General features: G+C 40.7%; 1 protein-coding gene across 4 annotated transcripts in view; it reads left to right on the top strand.

Annotated features, from left to right (window-relative positions):
• The window catches only part of elovl1 (ELOVL fatty acid elongase 1), a 29,443-nt gene that overhangs the window by 3,924 nt on the left and 1,123 nt on the right, over nt 1–24,396 (top strand). For 2 of the 4 annotated variants that reach the window (XM_008109472.3, XM_008109471.3), the window contains exons 2-7: nt 17,239–17,294; nt 17,532–17,722; nt 19,064–19,144; nt 19,403–19,459; nt 20,453–20,558; nt 24,062–24,198. In XM_008109472.3, coding sequence (XP_008107679.1) covers nt 17,249–17,294; nt 17,532–17,722; nt 19,064–19,144; nt 19,403–19,459; nt 20,453–20,558; nt 24,062–24,198 — 618 coding nt within the window. In that variant the 5' untranslated portion in view covers nt 17,239–17,248. Of the gene's footprint in view, nt 1–4,320; nt 4,464–9,818; nt 9,841–17,238; nt 17,295–17,531; nt 17,723–19,063; nt 19,145–19,402; nt 19,460–20,452; nt 20,559–24,061; nt 24,199–24,396 lie in introns of those variants that run through there. The other 2 variants (XM_008109470.3, XM_003220198.4) reach the window with 2 other exon arrangements.

Below are 24,396 nucleotides of genomic sequence, written 5' to 3' on the forward strand. Positions count from 1 at the left end.
AAAAAGTCTAGTATTATGTTACCATTGTGTGGTGTTGTGTGTTAATGATTATAAGGTTTATGTTAAGGCTTTTATTGCAGTGACTCTGGATTTAAATATATTACCTCTAACTAGACTGGTGCATCATCAGTTGGCATCTTCCTTTGACATTTTTATTGATGTTCTGTTGAGATGGTTGGCTGTGGAACAACCTTTAGGGAGTATATCTTCGTCTACCAACTTCTTATTCTGAAAATAGGACATTTGACTGAGCCTTCCAAACAAATTCTGCATTTGCTCTTCTCTAGTCTGGAAATTTGCCATATTAAGGAAGCATCAAGACCTGATTCCTTTTGCACAAACAATACAAAGCTAATAATATAGACTATTTGGATATCTTAAAGGCTAACAAATGTATCATAGCATAAGCAGTATATCTTCAAGAATCAGGACTCTTGCTACAACAGACTAACACAGGTACTTCTTTGGAAACAAAAATTATATGGTTTCCTCACAAAATGGAATTCAGATATGCTTGTGTGCAACTTTATGGACTGTAGCCAGGTCTGAGGAATGTACTTATGAGAGAGGCCGGTGTTCTTATAATATTGCCTACTGGACTATCACCTCAGTCAGATCACAGAAACTCTGGGAGTTCATACCAAGAGCAGTGCTTAAATCTGAACAAAGGTAAAACATATTTGAACTTTAAATAGTTGCTATTATCACGTAGACATTTCACATTGTGTCAGTTAATATCCATTACTGCTATATACAAAATATGCTTATTTTATTTTAAACTAGCTTGAGGACCCGGTGGTGCCTGGGTTATTTAAAAAAGGCATTATTTGTCTTCGAATGTTATGTATTTTGTTTGGAGTGGGTGAACTACAATTCCCAGAATCATGGGTCAATCCTCCCCAAACGCTGCCAGTATTCAAAGTTGGCCATTTTGGGTCTGTGTACCAAATTCCGCACCAATGGAGAACCCTGGGATGCCTGCCTGTGGTGGAGGAAAATGAAATGGTCCCCAAATGAAAGCATTCCTTGGGTGGTGGTTCGTAGTGTTTGGGAAGGACATTGGCAGGGTTTTGGATACATGTTCATGGAGCTCGCTGTAACCACAATGACTTGGTGCTCCTCAACATGGGAACTATAACCTGTTTGTGGAGGCTGGAGGCTGTCTGTGTGAACAGACACCTGTGACACATACGGGTTTTCACTTTTATTATGGACTAGCTTGGGGACCCGGCGATGCCCGGGTTATTTGAGAATGGTATTATTTGTCCTTTAATGTTATGTATTTTGTTTGGAGTGGGTGAACTACAATTCCCAGAATCGTGCCTGAATTGTCCCCAAACCCTGCCAGTATTATAAGTTGGCCATTTTGGTCGTGTGTACCAGGTGTCCTGCAGTACTCTCTGGATGGGGGTGAACTACTGCAACTTCCAGATTCCCAGGGCAATTGCCCCGAAATATCTATCAGTATCCACAGCAGGCAATATTCAATCTGTGTGCTAAGTTTGGTCTAGATTCATCATTGGCTGGGTTTGGTGGTTTTTGGGTGGAGGTGAACTACAACTCCCAAAATCAAGGCCCCTTCCCACAAATACCTGCAGTATGTTCAGTAAGTCATGAGGCTTCTCTGTGTGAAGTGTGGTCCTAGTGCATTGTCGGTGGGGGTCAGTATTTATGTGGCTTCAGGTTAACTATAACTCCCTTTTTCCCAAACTTGTCCAATATGTTGTATTGGTTATGGGGGCTCTGTGTGCCAAGTGTGATGCTCATTCATTGCAGGTGAAGTATAAATCCCAGTACTTACTACTCCCAAATGTCCAGGCCAATTGCGCTCCAAACTCACCAGTTTTCAAATCTGGGCATATCTGGTCTGCATGGCAAGTTTGGTTGAGAGCCATCATTGTTTGGGTTCATAGCGTTCTGGGTGTAGGTGAACTACAACTCCTCTATATTCCCCAGTAGGAGTGACAGTGCTGTGACTTGATGCAGGGTGAACTACAACTTCCACCATGTGGAGTCAATCCCTAAACTCCTCCAGTAAATTTAGTTGCAGCTCAGTTCTGTTCTGTTTGTTATGCAGAGAGATTGGAAAGGAAAGGGCAGTGAACAGGGCCATGCAAATTCCACAGCAATGGAGAACCCTGGGATGCCTGCCTGTGGTGGACGAAAAAGCAAAATCTAGGGTGAAATGGTCCTCAAACGAAAGCATTCCTTGGGTGGTGGGCTGTAGTGTTTGGGAAGGACATTGGCAGGGGCTGGCTGCATGTTCATGGTGCTCACTGTAACTGTAATATCAGTGCAAAGGGGTGACTTGCTGGATTCTCAGGCCTGGGAAATATAGCCTGTTTGTGGAGGCTGGAGGCTGTATGTGTGAGCAGACATCCGTGCCACATACACACATACGGGTTTTCGGTTTTATTATGGATTTAGATTTAGATTAGATTAGATATAGATGTGAGCACACCCAATTTTTTTGTGGAGAAGGCACTCTACACCCACAAAGTCTGGCTTATACCTCCATATCTTAACTAGGGGTTCAGTCCTAAATATAACCTGCTAGTTTGCTCTTGAATCTCAACCCCATTTGTTAGCAAAGCAGCTGTAAGATCTCACCGCTTGGGCATGTGTTCTTATCAAATCTATGTATGCATGACTCATGGGCCATTTAACTTGAGAAGGGCACTTTTCCTTGAATCATGTGCCAACTTTATTTGTCCTGGAACTCTAACAAGAGTATGAAACTACAGTCTTCTGTATGCAACATTCATTTGAATTCTGTAGTCCTGGATCATTCTTTTCAGTATTGATATGTAAGATGGCTGCTTCCCAATTTGTTAAGTGGTGGTCATTGTCTTTTTAGGTTTTAATATGAGGGTGTAGGGCATTAGTAGCTTTACGCAGTTGCTTACAGTCATTGGTAGCCCCCAGTTATTACTGAGCAAAGAGACCTATGCCAAGAGTTTCAGGGGATTTAACTGTAGTCTGTTCTACAGTTCAGTTACTGTGAAATATATTTTGCTTTGGCTCATGCGGGAACCCTATCTAGAACAAGCTAGGATTATCCCTCAGGAAATGCACATGATTTTCATTATTGATACAGTGTCCATAGCTTCCACTTGGGAGGCGGGGAGAGGGTGCAGCCATAAGTGATTGCCATATCACAGTGGATATCTGATAGAGGCAGCTATCATAAATTCTTGAATTGAAAAGAATTTTGCTTGTTTTCTGCCAGTGGACTCCCCCCCCCCCCCCGGCATGTTTGGAAAATCACCCTGATAATTACAGTTTAGTTGGCTGTATGTATAACTCTGCAGCCTTTCACTGAAGTAAAAACGTATAAAGTACATTCTTAAATCCTAATCAAAATGGCAGTGTTTATGTTGAAATGGTATAGTAAGATTACATGCCAAAAACTAATAAAGACATTTAATTTGTTTTACATTGCTTTGATGACATAGTTGTCTTGGGAATTATTGCCAAGTTAAAATCTAGAGAGAATTTTTATTTTATTTATTGTTTATAATTGTTGAGATTAATATTCGGTTTTAAGATGGGAGGAGGCTTGCAGAAAAAATTGGAGTATTTCTTTAACTTAGTTCAAGGAGAGGAATTCCTGACTCTTTTGCAGACATTTTGTCAATCTGGTTCCTGAGCCTGTCTGTCCAGATGCCAAAAACGTGAACCTTTAGAGCCCTTTTAAACCCATATGTCTTAGCTACACCTCATTCTGCATTATGGGGAACTATGGCTTAATGAAAAACAGTGGCATTTATGTCCCAGAGAACCATGTGGCTAGACCAGGAAATTAGACCAGTATTGTGACTTTCAGGGCTTTTCTAGCAATTCCTTTGCTTTCATTTCTCCTCATTGTTTTAGTAATATAACCAGTCCTGTCCCTTCTTCATATAATCTACTTTGTTTTGTGGCTACCTGAGCCATTGTGGCCTCTTTTTTTCTTACTTGGATTAAGACAGTCCTGTATTATGGCCTGTGACACATTTGTGAACCAGCAAAAATGTGATATTTTGCTTCCAAGAGTAGCCTCACATGGGAAGAGAGAGAAGAGCATAGATGTAGGCTTGAGCTAGTTTACTCGAAGTTGGTTTGTATTTTATAATGGCTAGAGAGGGGATTTGAGTCTGGTAATTTCCTATATGAATGCTTCTTTCCATTGCAGGGCAGCCTGTTCTCTGTTGCTCTGGTTATTTTGTGCACCCCCCCCCCCCCAAGAAGGCCAGTCATACCAGCATTCCAATCCCCTCCTCCATCTGCATGCATCAATATACCATTGAGAGATTCCTCCCGGCTCCCATGTGGGTGGCAGTACCAGGCACAACACTTCTATGCAAGTCACTCGTGGGTGCGGAGCTTTGTGTTGGCTTTGGAACATCTGTGGGTTGGAGATTCAACAGGGCTAAGAACCTGATATGTCTTGTTATAGTTTTGCCAGGACCCTGTTTGCAGAGGTAGGTGGAGTTGGAATTCAAGGGTGAAAGATTGCGGTGATAGAAGAGACACAATTGGGCATAATGCCTGCATGTATGTCTGCATAAAACTGTTTGGGTACCCACTAGATAGCACAGAGAGGTGGGATCCTGTTCAACTGGTTTTGGATAGCATATGGAAGTTAAGATCCCTAAAATATTTCTTTTGCTGTTAGTTCCTTTGTTTGGAAGATTTCACCTCACTTTCTGTCCCTGTGATACTTAGATTTTGAACATTTTGGCTTTTTGTGAAAACAAGGATCGATGATAAAGCTTCTGTGAAGACAGCTTTTCCCCACGGCAACTTTCAGGAGTGAATTTCCCTACCTATGGGTAGATTTATCTCCCTTCCTGTTGTTTCACCCCTGTTCTTAACTATGAGTTGTATGTAAGTTGGATGTCTGTAACTTGGGGAGTGTCTGTAATGCCATGGTTTGTCATGCTGATACATTGTTTTAAACCTCCCTATTACCCTATTTACTCAAATCTAATGCTCACCTTTTGGCTTGCCAAACTTAGGGTGTGCATTAGATTCACATAATATGGTAATCTTAGTGCTGAGCCAAAGCAAAAGAGAAAGCTGCTTCAAGAGCACCTGGAGCTCCTATTTGAGGAACATCACTTCTAATTTAATTGCCATGGCTCAATGTGATGTAATCCTGGGATATATGGTTTGCTGAGGCATTAACATTCTTTGGCAGAGAAGACTCATGACATTGTGAAACTACAGCCACCATGACTCCGTAGTATTGATCCAGGGCAGTTAAAGTAAATTAATTCTACAGCAGTTTTGGTGCTCTAATACATCTGTTTTAAAGAAGGAATTCTAAGCAGGCAGCAACTGTAAAGGCCAGGCTCGGGGGGTGGGGAGGCGGTGTAGCAGTGGTCTATCAGGATTCCATTCCCCTGACCAGATGCCCCGTTCCTCAGTCATCTGGGTTTGAGTCTGTCCACCTGAGGGTGGGGACCCGGAACAGTTTGGGGATTCTGCTTGTGTACCGTACACCTCGCGACACAGCAGTCTCCCTGCCTGAGCTTGCAGAGGTAGTCTTTAGCTTGGTGTTGGTCTCCCAGTGACTGGTTGCCCTGGGGGACTCCAACATCCATGCGGGGGCCCCCTTATCTGGTGCAGCTCAGGATTTCATGGTTGCCATGATGACTATGGGACTGTCCCAAGTGATATCTGGTCCCACTCATCAGGCTGGACACACCCTAGACCTAGTATTCGTGATGGACGGTGGACAAGTCAGTGTGGAAGAGCCAAATATTCTTCCATTGTCATGGACCGACCACCATCTGATCAGCATTAGACTTACTGTTGCTCTAAACTTCCGCAGGGGTGGTGGACTGATTAAGACGGTCCGCCCCAGGAGACTTATGGATCCGGACGGATTCCTGATGTCTCTTAGGGAACTTCCTGTCATGTCAGCTGACGATCCTGTTGCGACCCTGGTCGATCTCTATAACACTGAGATGGCCAGGGCTCTTGACACGATCGCCCCCCGAACATCCCCTTTTGCTCCACAAAACCAGGTCAGCTCCTTGGTTCACCAAGGAGCTGGCTGTGATGTCTCATGGGCCATGTAGTCCTGTTCCTAGTACTGTTGTGACAGATGAAGAGGAAAACTTGGGTTTCCCACCGTTTCTGCCAGATTTGGAGCCCTTGCAGCTGCAGGATGTTTGCCCACAAGAAGACAGCCAAACAAGCCTTGAGCCGAAATCTCCCCCATTTTCTCACCGCCTTTATTATAATCAAGATAGACACGCTAGGGAGGCGACTCGCTGAAGCGCCAGGATAGCTGCCAGACAATTAGATGATTAAAGTCTGTTTCCCTTGGGAAAGTTTAAGGAGTCCTGCATCTGGACAGTATAGGTTTCGATTGGTTTTTGAGGATTATCAACGCCTCACTGGAACAGGGGCACTTTCCATCTAGTCTGAAACAGGCAACTATTAGACCAATTTTTAAAAAGGCATCCCTTGATTGCTCTATCAAACTATCGACCAATTTCAAACCTCCCATTCTTAGGCAAGGTTCTGGAGAGAGTGGTGGCCTCAACTCTAGGGATTCTTGGATGACGCTGATTATCTTGACCCATTCCAGTCTGGCTTCAGGCCTGGTCATGGGACTGAGACAGCTTTGGTCGCCTTGGTGAATGACCTCCATAGAGAACTTGACAGGGGGAGTGTGTCCCTGTTGGTTCTCTTAGACATCTCAGCGGCTTTCGATACCATCAACCATGGTATCCTTCTGGGTCGGCTCTCGGGAATGGGTTTGGGGGCACTGCACTACAATGGTTCCACTCCTTCCTGGAGGGCCGTACCCAGATGGTGAAGCTGGGGGATACCTGGCCTTTGACCTGTGGGGTCCCGCAAGGTTGCATTCTTTCCCCCATGCTTTTTAATATCTACATGAAACTGCTGGGCGAGGTCATCCGGGGTTTTGGAGTTCGGTGCCATCTCTACGCAGATGACACTCAACTCGACTACTTTCCACCTACCTCCAAGGAAGCCCCTCAGATCCTAGACCAGTGTCTGGCCGTTGTGATGGGCTGGATGAGGGCCAACAAGTTGAGGCTTAATCCTGATAAGACAGAGGTCCTCCAGGTCAGTCATTCAACTGATCGGGGCATAGGGTGGCTACCTGTGCTTGACGGGGTCACACTCCCTCTGAAGGCGCAGGCCTGCAGTTTGGGGGTCCTTCTGGATTCATCGCTGTCACTTGATGCTCAGGTGTCAGCGGTGGCCGGGAGGGCCTTTGCACAATTAAAACTTGTGCACCAGCTGCGACCGTACCTCGAGAAGTCTGGCTTGACCATGGTGGTCCATGCTCTAGTTACCTCAAGGATGGATTACTGTAATGGATTATTACATAGGGCTGCCCTTGAAGACGATCCGGAAATTGCAATTGGTACAACGGTCGGCAGCTAGGTTATTAACCGTAGCTGCTTACAGGGAGCAGTCAACCCCCCCTGTTTTAAGTGTCTTCACTGGCTGCCGATAATATTCCGAGCCCAATTCAAGGTGCAGGTTATTACCTATAAAGCTCTAAATGGTTCGGGACCTGCCTATCTTTGTGACTGCGTGGTCCCCTATGAACCTACGCGATCTCTGAGATCTTCCGGGGAGGCCCTCCTCTCGCTTCCGCCTTCTTCACAGATGCGTCTGGTGGGGACGAGAGAGAGGGCCTTCTCGGCCGTGGCCCTCCGCCTCTGGAACTCCCTCCCTAGGAAGATTAGGTTGGCGCCCTCTCTATCCTCCTTTAAGAAACAACTGAAAACTTGGATGTTTAGCTTGGCCTTTGGTGAGACAGTCACTGGATCACCAGCCTCATTATAATTCTATTCTGAATATTATTAGGTCCCTTTTATTTGGGTATTTTAATCTGTCGATGCTATCTCTATATTGCTGCTGCAGTTCCCCCACCTATGAAGTTGATTGAATTGTATTGGTGGTTGTTTGATATTATTATTGTTGTATTAACTCTTGTGTTACTACCTTATTGTGTTTTCACTTGTGTATATTGTGCAAATGTATTTATGTCGTTACTTCTGTGAACTATATTGACCGGGCTTTGCCCCATGTGAGCCGCCCCGAGTCCCCGCGGGGAGATGGTGGCGGGGTATAAATAAAGTTTTGATGATGATGATGATGATGATGATGATGATGATGTAATGCAGACCTTTTTGGCCAAATTACAAAGAGTGCACTTTTCACCACTGTGCATTATATTTAGCAGCAAATACTTTTTTTGGTTTTAGGATTTTGGAAGCTGCGCTGTACACTAGATTTGATAGCGCATTAGACTTGAGTGAATACGGGTAAATCATGGTTTAAATCACTAAGAGAAAATCCTGATTAAAATAAAGCATTACCTTATACAACTTCACATATTCCTTACCACAGTTCTCATCAGGAAATCAGTTTACAATATGTAGGAGAGTCTAACATCATATTTTTCAAAATTTTTTTGTGTCAGGAGCGACTTGAGAAACTGCAAGTCGCTTCTAGTGTGAGAGAATTGGCCATCTGCAAGGATGTTGCCCAGAGGACCCCCAGATGTTTGTTTTACCATCCTTGTGAGAGGCTTCTCTCAAGTCCCTGCATGGAGCTGGAGCTGACAGAGGGAGCTCATCCACGCTCTCCCTGGATTGGATTCCAACTGGCAATCTTCAGATCAGCAACCCAACCTTCAAGTCAACAGTCTGCCGGCACAAGGGTTTAACCCAGTGGTTCTCAACCTGGGATCCTAAGATGTTTTTGGCCCACAACTTCCAGAAATCCCAGCTGGTTTACCAGCTGTTAGGATTTCTGGAAGTTGAAGGCCGAAAACATCTGGGGACCCCAGATTGAGAACCACTGGTTTAACCCATTGCATCATTGCAGGCTCCATATTTTTATATATTTTCCTTTTTATTCATATATTAATTAGTAGTAATTAATATATATATTGGCTTTGTCAAGCTGTGAATCCAGCATCAGGATCTCATTATGTTTCAGCACTTGGGTTATTAACTGAGGCAGAATCTACACTGCCCTATGTCTTAGGATCTGATCCCAGATTATCTGCTTTGAACTGGATTATATGAGTCTACACTGCCAGATAATCTGGGCCAAAAAGATAATCTAGGATCAGATTCTGGGATATAGGGCAGTGTAGATCCAGCCTGAATCTTAAAAGTTATCTAATCGTTTCTAATTTGTTATTATAACATTGCTGGTTGATGGCTTCCCTTAAAGCATACATATAAAGATATATTTCCATTTGAATGTTTTGGGACAGTTTTGCAGAGAAGTGGAGGGAACAAGAGGTGCAGAAAGCATTGGCAGTCTTGTAGTTAGAAGTGATATTGGATCTTGAAGCATACATCCAGGGGCTATAGATTAGATTACTTGGTCACTACATTATTCTGGTTGTTTGTTTTTTAAAACACTGTATTTTTAGTGTCTGTTTTTAAACTACTGTATCTTAATAATAAATTTATACTGATAAAATTAGGAAAATATGTCTATTGCCTACAGAGAATTGAAAGAACACTGACCCAAAATACTAAGGGTGAGCACCTTCATTTACATTGTTTACACTTACCATGTTTCCATTCTTACGGGGTGTGTGTGGGGTGTGTGGACATCGTCAAAATATTTGCAGATGTAGTTTTCCTAATGCCCAATATTTCCTGTAACAAGATCTGTTCTCTCTTCCTATATTGTCTTTCTGCTTTAACTAATTATTTTGTTTTGTATGATCTAGCCACCCATATGAGTGCAGCATCACTCATCCTGTGTTTTTTTAGATTGTGTAAATTTAATCTGCTGGAATTGAGAAAGACACAGAGAACCCAGAACATGAAGCAAGAACTGGTAATTACTTTTCACTGTGGGAAAGACTAGTGCCATTTTTATGAGTTGAAATTTTAATGACTGACGGGGTTTTTTTTAATTGTAGGAAGCTCAGCATGCATGAGTCTGATTGTGATTGCTATTAATTCATTAATTTATTATGAGGCTGCAAGTACAAGTTCATTTAACATGTCTGTTCTGAAATTTACTTGTAATTATTTTCTGAAATAGGATGGAGACCGATGCACTGTCATACCCACCTCTTCAGCCTCTTTGAAAGCAGCTTGAAATTTTTAGAGCCATGAGATAAATTTAGTATTTTATATGTGATTTTTAAAAAAGATATGTGTTTTTAAATCATTAATCATTACGCACACTGACATTTCACCTACCTGGTTTTTTAAAAAGCCTTTGCTTTCCTGATCAAGTCAGAGTTCTTAGCTCAAAACGTTATCACTCTTAAAACAAGATTGGGATTCATTTTCCATGGTTGTCTAGCAATGCACCATAATCTGATTGGTTAAAAATTCCCATTTAAGCTGCCCTTCCAGTCTGACTTGTCTCACATTTTTGTTATGTATGGGTGCTAAGAAATGGTAGTACATAGGTAATAGTGTGATCTGTCATGTGTAGGAGTGGGCTTCTGAAGTCATTGCAGGTCTCGCTTGCACTTACACAACAGATGAGAGAAATTATACTGTGTTCTTTTTTGTAAAGCAGAATTGCTCCACAGCCTAAGATTTGGGCTGGGCTGCTGTGTGATAGCATGCTGGCTTGACTTTCCTCCTGCTTCCAAACAGGCTGAACAGGTTGGGCCCATATAAGAAAAAACAGTTTTTCCTTCTTTGTGCAGTCGTGCTTTAAGAAATAAATAGCCTGGGCAGCATGTGTGTGAGTTATGTGAAAATGAGGCTAACCTTATGAGCAAGAGAAATGATAAGAACATAAGAAATAGGAAAATTAGTTTATTGTAGTTTAAAATTTCCACATTACTACATTTAGGTAGGTGAGATATTTTTGTTACTGCGGGGCAGATGGCTGAGTCCACAAGACATACCCATATCAGAAAAAGCAATTACTCTGTAAACATGATTCCTGTAGTAGTCTTTCTTGTTATCTGTGCTATAGCATTTATAAGATGCTTAAATATTATGTATACTTATCCTGCATAGAGACAGAAAACAAGACAGTGATCATATTGCCTGTAAATTACAGAAAGTAGTCCAATGCATCTGAAAGACCTCAGATTGGAGAAGCCTGATCTAGATTATTCTTTTCCCCTTTTTCTTCCAATGCTTAACTGCCAGAACGTTATCTTCACTATCACATTGAATCTAGAAGACATCTACCTATGTTGGAGACGGTCTATTAACTACAGTGATACCTTGACTTAAGCATTTAATTCATTCTGTGACTGAGCTCTTAACTCAAAATGTTCTTAAAGCAGATTTCCCATTGAAATGCTGTTAATCCATTCAGTCTATCTCCCAGTTTTTTGTTACATGTTTTTAAATAAGAAAATATAATTTATAAATAAAAAATTACAATTTCTCAATGCACATGGAACAATAAAAGGAAAAGATCACTTTAAAATGGTAAAAGCACAAAGTTGTAGCAAGGAAGCACATTTGAGACAACAAAATGTGTGTTGGCCAGTTTAACAGCAAGGCAAAACCTGCATATTCACATCAAACAATAAAAAAAAGAAAAATCAACTTTAGAATGGTAGAAGCACAAAGTTGTGGCAGGGAAGCATAAAGCGAAGAGGCAGAAGCATAATTTTTTTCATACTGTACTCATTCCAACCTCCCTCCCTCTCTTGCTCTCCCTGCCCCTCTCTTCACAAAGCCAAACCTACCAGAAATAAAAACCACACAAAATCAACTAACCCAGAGTTCTTCAGAGCGGACAAGAGCAAAGCAGACAACAATATCCCAAAGCGAACAAGAGCATTAGGCACTGAAGCAGAGCCGGCCCTAGGTATTTTTCAAGTGTAGGCGAACAGAATTTTGCCCCCCCCCCCCAAACCAATCACTGAAAAATAAAAGCGTTGGATAAGCGAAAATGTTGGATAACAAGGAGGGATTAAGGAAAAGCCTATTAAACATCAAATTACATTAAGATTTTACAAATTAAGCACCAAAACATCATGTTTTACAACAAATCAACAGAAAAAGCAGTTCAATACATGGTAATGTTATGTAGGGATTACTGTATTCGCGAAGTTAGCACCAAACATTGAACAGGGATATAGGGCAGTGTGGACTTAGATAACCCAGATAGTCCCCGATATTAAAAAAAAACCTCTAAAATCAGGACAATAAATAAAGATCAACACACTGAAAACAGGAGAAATCCAGACAGTAAACAATCAGGGACAGCTAACACCTCCCAAAAAAAAAAGGATTCTACCAGGCAAGAAGAAGCCAGATCTTGAAGCCCAGGGCCATTAAATGTTAATCAAGGTGATTAATTAGAGTTCTTTCTCCCACCCTGGACCTTCTACAGATATATAAACCCCACTTACCTCACAATCTCTGAAGGCCCCAAAGGTGGGCCCAGCACGGGCACTGGGAGGCCCGGCGCGAGCACCGGGAGGCCCAGCACGGGCGAGAAGGAAAGCATTTAGGGCTTTGCGGAGCACCGCTTCTCTGCTCCCTAAAGTGGCGACCTCGGCTCCTTCCTTGCGGAGGGAGTCGCGGCGGTGGAGGCACGCCACAGGAGACGGGAGTTACTTCGATGGCGCCCCCAACAAGATGGCACCACAGGCAACTGCCTAGTTGGCCTGGCGGTTGAACCGCCTCTGCACTGAAGCTGTTCCTTTGAAGCCCTAAAACCCCATACTCTTGCGCTATCACTCCATCTGGAGATAGCTCTTAACTCAAAATGCTGCTCTTTTGTCAAAGTAAAATCTGGGTCAAGCAGCTCAAAACACTCAAGTTGGGACACTCTTAAGTTGAGGTACCACTGTATGAGCTTTCTGGCTATACTATAACCAAGGGCTGTTCTGTTGTCACGGCTTCCTGTAGCGTCAGGGAAACCAGAAACATAATTGGTAGATTGTTACTATTATGGTCTCTTTCACGCTTGTGAACTTTCTTGACTCATTTCTTTATAATGAAAATCGAGCCAGCTCCCCCATAATGGTGCTGACTTTGATATCTTTTTTGTACCTTTTTTTCTGATACTCCAGGTTCTTTGTGGTGCCCCCCCCCTTTACCTGCAGTCAAGTTACAGGACTTATTCTCAAAAGATATGATCAGATTATATATGAGCAAGTTCTATTTGGCATAATTAGGCCAGCATGGTATCTTTAAAAACACAATGCAGAACAGGGAGCTGAAGGATCATATATCCTTCTGGAAATTGTTATTTTAATTGGGAAATGGTTAGACTTGCTTTGATTCTAAAGTTGAATTCTTAGATGTTTATCTGAAGTACTGCTGGCTAAACAATTATTTCTTTGGTTGTATGAGTATTTTTGTAGTACTGTACTGGAAAAAAGACATGAACTAGGAAGTTGGTGTCTGGAACTGTATAACTGGAAAAACACATTCAAGTGCTGTTTTCCAGAAGTTTAATAAAACCTTAAGATCTCTATACTAAACTATTATCCTTTTATTTTTGATAGACATCACATATCATCTTACTGTTTATTGGACTTTTGATGGCAATCCTTTTCAGTGTAGCTATGCCTTGATTCTCTTTATGAATTTGAGTTCTTCATCAAAGAAGAGCATAAGCCCTTTTTAGTTTTAGATGTAATTTTTTTTTACTTTGTTTACATTTTAAATTTCCTTTAAAACAATAGTAAAGCTTGGAAAAGCAGAACTGGAGGGAATATTCTTTTTCTTTTTATGCATTCTGCTAAATTTTTTAAAGAAAAAGGGGGGATATAAGACACAAGGAAAACTTGCCTGCTTGTGTGAAAGAATGTGTGGAATTTATATTGGAAGACTTCACATTTTCTAGGCATGTTTATTTTTTAATCTTCCTAGTTTTGATTTTGGTTTTTTATTTTGATTATTGAATAGATGTTTATTAGTTTTAAAGCTCTTAACTCTTAACGATTTGTTTATTGTTACTACTGATGACCAGATTACCAGGGAGAAAAAGAGGCTTTGGCAACTGGCAGCAGTTGACTAGGCGGACATTAGCTTTTAAGGATGTCAGTCTAGTTATTTTCCTTGCTATATTTACATCTGCTAAAGTTCTGGTTCCCAGCACACGCTCCACTGGGGGTGGGGGGCAATTCGTTTTTTAAAGGGGGGCAATTTGAGAATGAATTCTTAACTGATTTATTTTGCATTTCTTATGGTTCTAGGGGCCTCATATACAGTACATAAATATATATTGGGACATACACATCTTAAAAATTAAAATCCGAATGTACATGACGATCAGTTATTGACAATGGAGAGAGGGAAAGCCTGCTAATACAGAGGAGTGGTGAGAGCATAGAGTTAACTAAAGAATGCATGAGCAGAGAAAAGTATTCTTTTAACAGTACAACATATAAAGATATCTTTCATTCTGCATATGAATGTAGCAAGAAAACTGTAAAAAAAAATCCAAACCACAATTATTACTTTCATAGTTGAGTCAATATTTTGTTAGAATTTTTTTTAAAAAAAAGATTATCAGCTGCAAAAAAAATTGACGCCAGGTGACAGGATATTCTTACATATTCTCACCAAATACACGGAATGAGGTTGGACATGTTTCTCTGTATTCGATGCAGATTACTCAAATAATTCATTATTTTATTTTTCTCTTTCATAGATGCCATGTTCTTTGGAAGCTTGTTTAGACCAAGTTAGGCTTCCTCCATGTGAATTGGGGTTAACTTTTTGAATAATAAGAATTATATGTTTTGCGGGGAGGGCATCCAGATTTTTGAGACGCTTAAATGGGACATAGCAAGCGAAAGAAAAAAAAAAAAGCTAGGAACCACTGTGCTAAAGGCTTTTCAGAGAGGCAGCATTATATAGTGGCTTGAGGTTTGGATAGTAATTCTGGAGAACAGGGTTCAAATCCTGTTCAGTAGAAACCCACTGAAAATGAGCAAGTTGCATTTTCTCAACTGCAGAGGAAAGCAAAGCCAAACCTCCTTCTGAACAAATCTTGCCAAGAAAATGCCATAATAAGTTCACCTTAGGGTTGCCATAAATTGAAATTATTTGAAGTCATACAATAACAAATAGCCTTTCAAGAAGGGAAACTTGGCATGTGTATGCATGTAAGAGGTAACCAATTTAATAGAAATGCTGGAATAACAGTGCTGCTAATTTTGCAATAACTTGCATTGAGCATCACTGTACTCTTTCTGATGGTGAAACAGATTGTGCATCCCTTGTCTACAGATTCAAAATATTACAAAATCCAAACTTATCCACATGGGTAGCTGAGATAGTGAATACTTTACTTTCTGATAGTTAAGTGTAAAAACAGTTTCTTTCATGCAAAAAATTATTTTAAAATATAATATAAAATTACCTTCAGGCTATGTGTATAAGGTATGTATGAAACTTCAATGAATGACATGTTTAGTCATGGTCCCGTCCAAGATATCAAAATAGCTGGTTTTCCAAAATCCAAAACACCCCTGTTCCCAAGCATTTTGGATAAGGGATATACAACCTGTATTTATAAGCATCTTCTAATGGAAAACATGTAGACCTTTTGTTGGCCTGCAACTTGCATTGTCTTATCATTCCTACTGCTGGAAGGGGTTAATAGAATTTTTAATTCAGTCACTGAAGGCTTCACATTCCCTTTTTCTGTCTTAGAAAACGTGGCTTCTATGTCAGAAGTGGCCTCTTTTTCACCTTTTGTGTATTAGTGACAAGTTGTGCCGCCTCTTTATGTCAGTGATTCCCAAAATGGGTACTACCACCCCCTGGTGGGCGCTGCAGCGATCCAGGGGGGCGGTGATGTCACAGGTTCATTTGGGGGCGACGAATAACTGTATTACCTTTCTATTCTGAGTTCAAAAAATAGTTTCATAATTTTAAACTTCAAAGTTTCTAATTTACGCCTTTCTTTACTATATTTTACGAAAAAGGTAGAAACATTAATATATATATCTTTCTGTTTAATTTAAAAAAATTAATTTTCAGGGGGTGCTGAGTAATATTTTTTCTGATAAGGGGGCGGTGGGCCAAATAAGTTTGGGAACCACTGCTCTATGTTAAGTTAGACTTTGTGGCCTCCAGGTGTTTTCGCCACCATTCTTCATTTTTAGCTGTATTGCCTAGTGCTTGTGGAAGTTGGAATCCAATATAATCTGGAGGACCACATTTTTGCCCATCTTTAATCTAGATCATGGCTTCTTAAACTGTGTATCTCAAACCCCAAATGAGAGTCTTGAAAAATTTGGCAACAGTCAAATGTTTCCAAACGCCACCCATTTACACAAATCTATTAGCATCAACTTGCAGTGTTTACAGTGGACTGCAGAAAATGCTTCAACTCTTCTGCAAAAAGGAAAACCAGCCTGTTTAGCAAGCCTTGCAAATGCTGATTAATTATCAGTAAATGTTTGTTTTTATACCTATTTTATATACATATATACCTGGGGTCATGGAAGAATCTCTCCGGTAGAAAGGGGTTGTGAATTGAAAAAGTTTAAGAAGCTCTGATATAAACCAGCCCTCCAGATGTTAAGAAACTGCAGCTCTCTATGGTTCAAGCCAACAGGGTTAGTGATAAACAATGCTGAGAATTGCAGTCGAGCAGTATCTGAGGGGTATCAAGACTCCTGCCCCTGAACTAGTCCTTATCTTATACTTGCTGGTGAATGAACAATTTGGGGAGTATTTCCATGGAGTGATAGTGAAAAGCAAGGTTTGAGCCAGATGCTAATTATTGCTTTTTGACATTTTTCACAAAATGGAGTTATAGCATGTGCAAACTGTGTGTTCCTATTAATTTTAGGAAATGGCATGTGGCTTCTTTTTGTAGCATGGGGAGCTGATGATGTCCTATTCTCCATATTGAAAATAAGAATGAAATTGCATTCACAGAGTTTTGTGGTCTAGACAGAAATTGTGATTTTGATTAAACAGAGTATACCTACTGTGCTGGCATATACTATGCTACAATGGTCTTTTATAACTGATTCTGATGACACGGCAAAGCATCCCAGGGATTTAGGGGCCTGGTAGGGGAGAGTGTTCAAGAACGCATGATCTCTTTTCACACTTCCACCCTCTAGCTGGTTATAGCAGAAGCAGCAAATATGCAGTTGTGGAATTTCCTGAAAGCTGTCACAAAAGTGGCAAAGCAGAGGAGAAGTTAGAGAATTATTTATTTCATCCATAGTCATTGTGGAGTCATACTCTGACTATGCTTAGTTTAAGCACTATTACTGTAGTTTCATTCCCAGTTAACTGAGTTACTCTATTGCTTCTTTTTCAGAATAGCTGCAATGGATTCGCTGGTGAATATGTATCAAGACTTCATAAAGGGAGCAGGTGAGTTTGGTTCTTTGTGTCACGGGACTGAAAGACAAACATGCTACTTTTCCTCTTGGGAATCCCCAGTTGGTGTCTCCCCATTATTCATAACTTCTGTCACAAACAATTGTCACTTCAAACTCTTAAAATTCATCCCCAGTGCACCGGGCATCTGATATTGGAGTAAGAAGGTTATAGATTAGATCTCTTGCACTTATGTATTGATGTATCTGAATAATCCACTTTTTCTTTCAGACCCCCGAATTAGTTCATATCCACTTATGGGCTCACCTTGGCTCGCTACTGGTATCTTATTGAGCTATGTGTACTTCGTACTATCACTTGGGCCACGGCTCATGGCCAACCGGAAGCCTATGAACCTCAAGACATTCATGATTGTTTATAATTTCTCCATGGTAGCATTGTCGCTGTACATGGTCTATGAGGTAAACTACTTCATTCTTGCTGTGTTAGATTAAGCTGTCGGTGCTGTAATGTGGCCACTATTGCTTGGGGGATCTTTCCAGTTTTTATTAGTTGCTTCTACTACTCTGGCAAATGTAAACACTGTGAGTGCAGAAGACACACTCAGCTGTATCCTCTCTGTGACACTTCTTTGAGTTGTTCACCATTTTATGTAGGGGATACAATTTTACAATGTCATTTATGAGAGTTGAGCATCCATAGATTTTGGTATCAATGAATGTATTGGAACCAAACCCCAGCAGATATTGATGGCCAACTGTATATATGTAATTAATCTTTGATAAGCCTCCAGAAATTATTCCACGACATCCTAATTAATGTTTTCAAGAACTGACAGCTAATCATATTCCTACAGTTAGGACTGCTAATAGAGCTTTCAACAGTGAGGTGGGAAGGAAACCCATAGCTTCAGAAAGAATATCAATATGCAAAGGACTCAGAAGCTTAGAGAAGTGAGTTAGTAGTTTGTACTTCTTCTTCCTGATTTTATGGAATGTTGAAGGTTTCCTAAACACCAAATCAACTGAACACTGAAATTGCCGGGGCACTTCAGGGCGTTAAATATATAAGGATTTCCCCCCGCTAATACTAGAGTCTTATTTGTTCTCTCTGAAGAGGATGGGAGACTAGTATATTCCATGAGTAAACAATTTTCCTATCAGAAAATGCAAAAAGAGGGATAGTAAGCGTAGTCTCAACAGACAATCTATTCTGTAGGTTTCTTCACACTATCAAAATATTAAATAAAAATAGACCATTGTGCAATACCAGGTTGTGTCTCCTGGTAAGCTGAATGGCATAATACATGCAACTTAGTAGTTCTTGAATATCTGACTATAAATGTACAGTCCTTTACCAATATAAATTGTAATTTTCGTATGTGTGAAAAAGTACAATATTCCTACTGCCATTAATTTATAAAACAACCTTAACATCAGGTAGTGTTAATTCAGTTAAGTAATGAGGCTAAGTCAAGGGAATTGTTTTTAAGAAGTGCCTGCTTTGGTATCATGGTGCAGAATAAGACCGTTAGGCTTAATTGCAAAAACTGGATTTATAGGATAAAAAATATTGGAGCTGAAATCTTAGAAATGAGAAGAACCATCTATATATTAGTAAGCAAAATACATCACTTATTTAAAAATTCCACAAACTTTTGCTCTGAGCTTGCTCATAGGAGAACTGAAAAGAGAGATAAGTGTGATATTAAACATAACTGATGAATATAACTTTATTGGCTAAGTGTATTCATAGGGAAAGCTACATGAATAATGTGCTCTAACTACTGCTTTTTCTTGCAGTTCCTTATGTCAGCATGGTTGACTGAATATACTTGGAGATGTGACCCTGTGGACACTTCTCAGAGACCCAATGCCCTCCGAGTAAGCTCTACCCTCTTTTTCTCTCTCCATCCAAACCCCCCCCCCCTCTGCTTATTTCCTCCATGTCCCTCTGTGTGTGTGTTTTTTTTAAAAAATTCTGAATGTAATGATCAGCTTGGGATTTATCAGACCATTGTAGTGATCTTTCTCAAAGAGAAGAGATGAATTTGTGATACAGAAACTAGAAGAGTCAAGGGAGAAATTAGATATGGTGTCTTGTTGGCTGAGACATCTGATTTCTGCTCTATTTTTTGGCAGATGGTTCGTGTGGCTTGGCTCTTTATCTTCTCGAAGTTCATTGAACTGATGGACACGGTAAGTGACTCCTTGCTTCTGTCAGACCTCTAGTATAGAAGTGGGACTACTAGGATCTTTGGTTTCCATGCAGTTCAGGCCCCTTGATACCTCACCCACTGGGCAAAAAATACTGTGGTCAAACAAGGAGACTAATCAGTCTTGGAAACCTCCAGGTTCTTCTTTAAAGCAAGCATAGCTCCCGCCTTCCGCCTTCCCAAGGGGACTTTTTGCCATTTATAGATTTGTAGTAAGTTTGTGGCCTGTGCACAAAATTGGCTCCTGGATGCCCACAACTTCCTATCCTTTTACTAGTATTTTAACTGAGGATATAAATAGAATATTTTTGTTCTATTTCTCAACAATTTTGCTTATACAGTAGAGTCTCACTTATTCAACCCTCGCTTATCCAACGTTCTGGATTATCCAACGCATTTTTGTAGTCAATGTTTTCAATATATCATGATATTTTGGTGCTAAATTCATAAATACAGTAATTACTACATAGCATTACTGCGTATTGAACTACTTTTTCTGCCAAATTTGTTGTCTAACATGATGTTTTGGTGCTTCATTTGTAAAATCATAACCTAATTTGATGTTTAATAGGCTTTTCCTTAATGCCTCCTTATTATCCAACATATTCGCTTATCCAACATTCTGCCGGCCCGTTTATGTTGGATAAGTGAGACTCTACTGTATTTAGATAAGATGGTGGCCAGTCAGCCCTTCTTATCCCTATTGGTATGATTACCAGTTACAGTGAGTAACCTTGGCCAATTAACAGAGCAAGATATTATGGGGAAGCAAGAGACATATTTATGTCTGAGTTTCTTCTAGTACTCACAACTGAACTATAACAGGCTGCATAGGTATAATTTGACTGTTATTTCCTGGTGTTTCTGTCATAGTGCTTCTTTTCTTCCACTTAACATTCTGAGTGAAGAGAATGTCATATTCAGAACATTGGCCCAAACCAGAAATTCACCTTTCACACTGTGTTGTTACTTCCAGGTGATCTTTATCCTCAGAAAGAAGAATGATCAGGTGACCTTTCTCCATGTGTTCCATCATTCAGTGCTACCCTGGAGCTGGTGGTGGGGTGTCAAGTTTGGCCCAGGTGAGATTTAGGGCCCTGGCTTCATCTCCTGAAAAATCACGATGTGTGCAGTTATTCACAAGTGTGTGACTTTGTTACTCTATTATGATCAATTGTAGCATATATCCTATATATGCATGCTTCCTTCCATCTTCTGAGTATGTTGTGCTGCACATTTCTCTTCTGATAAGCATGTATCCCTTATTTTTCTTTATTGTAATAGTCCAGTATTACTTACTACTAGAATCTTGTCTTGGGAGGAAGAACTTCTCATCCACAAAAAACCCGCTTATAACCAAATATATGACTTAAAATTAATTGTGCAAAAAGCAGTTATCCAGCACAAGCACAGAAGATATCTAGACAACAGGACAACAGTAGCTTCAAATGGAGTGAATACACCACAAAATATTTTTGTTTACTTGATATTGGGGTGGGGGGGAGCAGTTCCCAGTGCTGGTTCAAATTAAAACCAGTATTTAATGTAGAATTTCTTCAACAAGAATTAGGAATTCTAGATCCTAGTGGATCAAGCCTTCTGCGCCCTCTTTTTTAGAGCCCTTTCAGTCTAAGCACCTAAAGAGCCCTCATTCCTCTTTAATTACCATGGTTCCTACCTGTTGAATTCTAGGATTTGCAGTGTAGGGAGAGATACTTGGAATTCTCTACCAAAGAGCTCTAACGCTGCTCCAAACTATATTCCAGGATTTCATAGTATGTATACAGACATGACAGTTAAAATAAAAACACAGCAGCCTAATTGTTTAAAGGGCCCTTGGATAATGTTGTGGGAGTACTGCACTGTGTGCTGGGAAGGGCATAGCAACCTTAGGACCTTTAGCTACCAGCACCCATCTGCTGATATAAAGGAAGGCACAATTAGACTTCTAAGTTATTGGGAAATGACAGCCTGTAATCTTTCAGTTCTTTGTGATATTGGCTTCATCCAGATATTGAAAAAGATCGAGTGAAATTCTGTAAATACACCTCTAACATAACTTTTTTCTTTGTAGTCTCTGTAACTCACACAAAAGGGGCTGTGCCTTAACAGTGCACCATTCAGAACTTTCTTGAGCTCTTATATAAGCTTTTTGGCAGTAATCCTGCCCACACTCTATACCAGCACACTTTCCAGCTAAACCCTTGGTTCTTTTTTTTCTGGCGCAGCAGCAGAATATGCGAACCCTTCTGCTGAGATGATCCACATGCACATTGATTTTCTGCCCGGGGGGGGGGGGTGTAACAGTAGGAGTCAATACTTATACTTTATTTCTCCTTGTTCATAACATGCACAATCTCCATAGAAAACATTGCCTGATACTGTGTTGACTCACACCAAACATACTATTCAAGCTACTTCTCACCTCAACCTCCATTTCTAGCTTTGCATACTTCATTTCCACCTTTGATTTCGACTTAGAATTGTCTTCTTCTGCAGTGTCAATCAGTAAAGCTCCACTGGTACTTCTGGGTGAAACTGATCCTGTTTCGCCAACTGTTAATCAGATCATCTATATAGCCAAGACACTCGATTTACAAATAAAGTATCTGGAAACTCAGATAAATGACTGTATTTTTCTAAGGGTGCCAATATGAGTGTCTGCCACTGCTGCCATTTGGATGTTGCCTTATGTTATGTAACTAGTACATAAGTCTTGGACTAATCCATAGACTTATTGTTTCTACATCGAAGAAGATTGAGACATTATACAAGATTCTCAAAACCAGAATCACAAACCCAACTACATTACTGTTGACGATGCCCAGAAGATTCAGTGCCTGCTGATAAAGAGATTTATGAGTTGGACACTAGGAGCAGAAAGTGCCTTGATATGCAAGGTCTCAAATTATTGTGCATGCATGGGAGCATATCGGCAACTACTGTGGGATAAAAGGACTCCACACGTGAATAAGTTTTCATATGAAGATTGCAAAGTTACAGTCCTTCCACAGGTGGAAGCTTACAAGTTGGCTGCACAGCAAATCACCACCTATATATATGCTGCAAATTGTATTGGTAAGGCTTTGTCTGGTGTAATGGTATTTTGAAAGCATACTGGCTCACATTCTGGAATGCCACTCAGGAATATCCACCACCCTATTTCCTCAAGATCTCTCTACCAAATCAAGGTCTACTTGGATCAGATATAATTTTGTGTCTAAAAGGTGCTGTGTCCTATGTTAAGATGCCACCAGAGGCCTTTTGCACTGTCTCATCTTTTTCTAAAAAGTTTCATGTCGAAGCTGGCACTTACTGGGGTTGTTGTTAAGGGTAGTTTGAGTTTGAAGAAGACTTCCTAGAAGAAGAGAGAGGAAATAGTGCAGAAGATCACTTCTGACACCCAGACAGAAGGTTTAGTGGTTTCTTGGACTTTGTTGAAGTCTTTGCAGTGTTGTTTTGCTTTCACTGCATAATTGACTTTTACTTTCCAGGCTTCAAAAGTTCTAACATGTCAGGACCTCCATCACCTTTTATTGTGGGCCCTAGATATTGTAGCCAGGGAACGTGTGATCAGATTCCAGAATTCTGGTGTTTTTCATGTATTCTACTAATCTCACTGTCAGAGACCATTTCCAAACAAAAGAGAAGTTGACTTCAGAACCACCAGTTCTTTAGCTCTCATAAAGGCATACAGGCTGATCCCATATTGTGCCTCACAGTGATGTTCTGGGAGTGGTGCACCCCGGGGGACATACTGCTAATGGCAATTCATTTTCCAAGAGAGGAATACACTATTGCAGACACTTGGCTGTAGACCCATTCACATCACTCCTGTACAGGCATAGGAAGTCCTGCTTGAGAGCCCATATAGGGATAGGCCGCCTTGGCAATGGACTCCTGTATGTCTGGAGATGGCCTGTCACTTATGCTCCTCCCCCCCCCTTCACTCTGCAATCACTAAGGTGATTGCAGAGATCAAACAAGATAGAGCCAGGTGAAAATAGTAACTCTGTGGTGCAGACATCCATAGTTTGCTCTGCTGCCTCATCTATCCCAGGGACAGTATCAGAAGCTTCCATTATATCCATCCATGGAGGCCTAGACCTGCAGGTCATGAAGCCAACAGTTTGGGAGGTCTTGTGATGCTCTCTCTGTCTCTGTTAAGTGCATTATGGATACAGCACATAAACCACCTGCTTATGTTTATAAATGAACTAAGTTCATTGAATTTCTCTAGCATTAAGGACTTATTCCAGAAGAGGCACAACTTGCATATATAGTGGATGTTTTGGTCTCCTTGGATCAGGGCTGGTCTCCATCTTCCATCAAGTTGTTTGTCAGCTGTCTCTTGTCATTTTCAGTGGCTTTGGAAGCCCTGCTTCCTGGACCTGCTAATAAAAACCTTTCTGAAGGTATATAAGAATCTACACCCACCTGTGATTGGTCCAGTCCTCAGTGGAACTGTCTAAGAGGCCATTTATGATCCCTGATATCCCCTTATGTATATAATACTTCTGGCTTCATCTGAACAGATGTTTGCGCATATTTATGTTTGACCTTCTTTCTCCCTATTGTGTTTCAGGAGGAATGGGCTCTTTCCATGCTATGGTGAACACTATAGTACATGTGGTAATGTATTTTTATTATGGGGTCTCAGCTCTTGGTCCTGCATTCCAAAAGTATCTTTGGTGGAAGAAGCACATCACTGCCATTCAGCTGGTGAGTAATGAAGGAAAGGGTATGGGCAATTAAGCTGTGATTTCTTTATCTGAATGAATCAATTGGACTGATGGTCTTCCCTTTCTCTTGACAAAAACTGAAAACAATGAATTAAGCATTTCTTGCTCCTTCTACCATCTAAGTAGTTGTTCTAGCTTGACTGTTTCATTTTGTGGAAGGGGAAGGGAATATGGCTTT

This window comes from Anolis carolinensis, chromosome 4 (genome assembly GCF_035594765.1).
Source record: "Anolis carolinensis isolate JA03-04 chromosome 4, rAnoCar3.1.pri, whole genome shotgun sequence".
Lineage (NCBI taxonomy): Eukaryota > Metazoa > Chordata > Lepidosauria > Squamata > Dactyloidae > Anolis > Anolis carolinensis.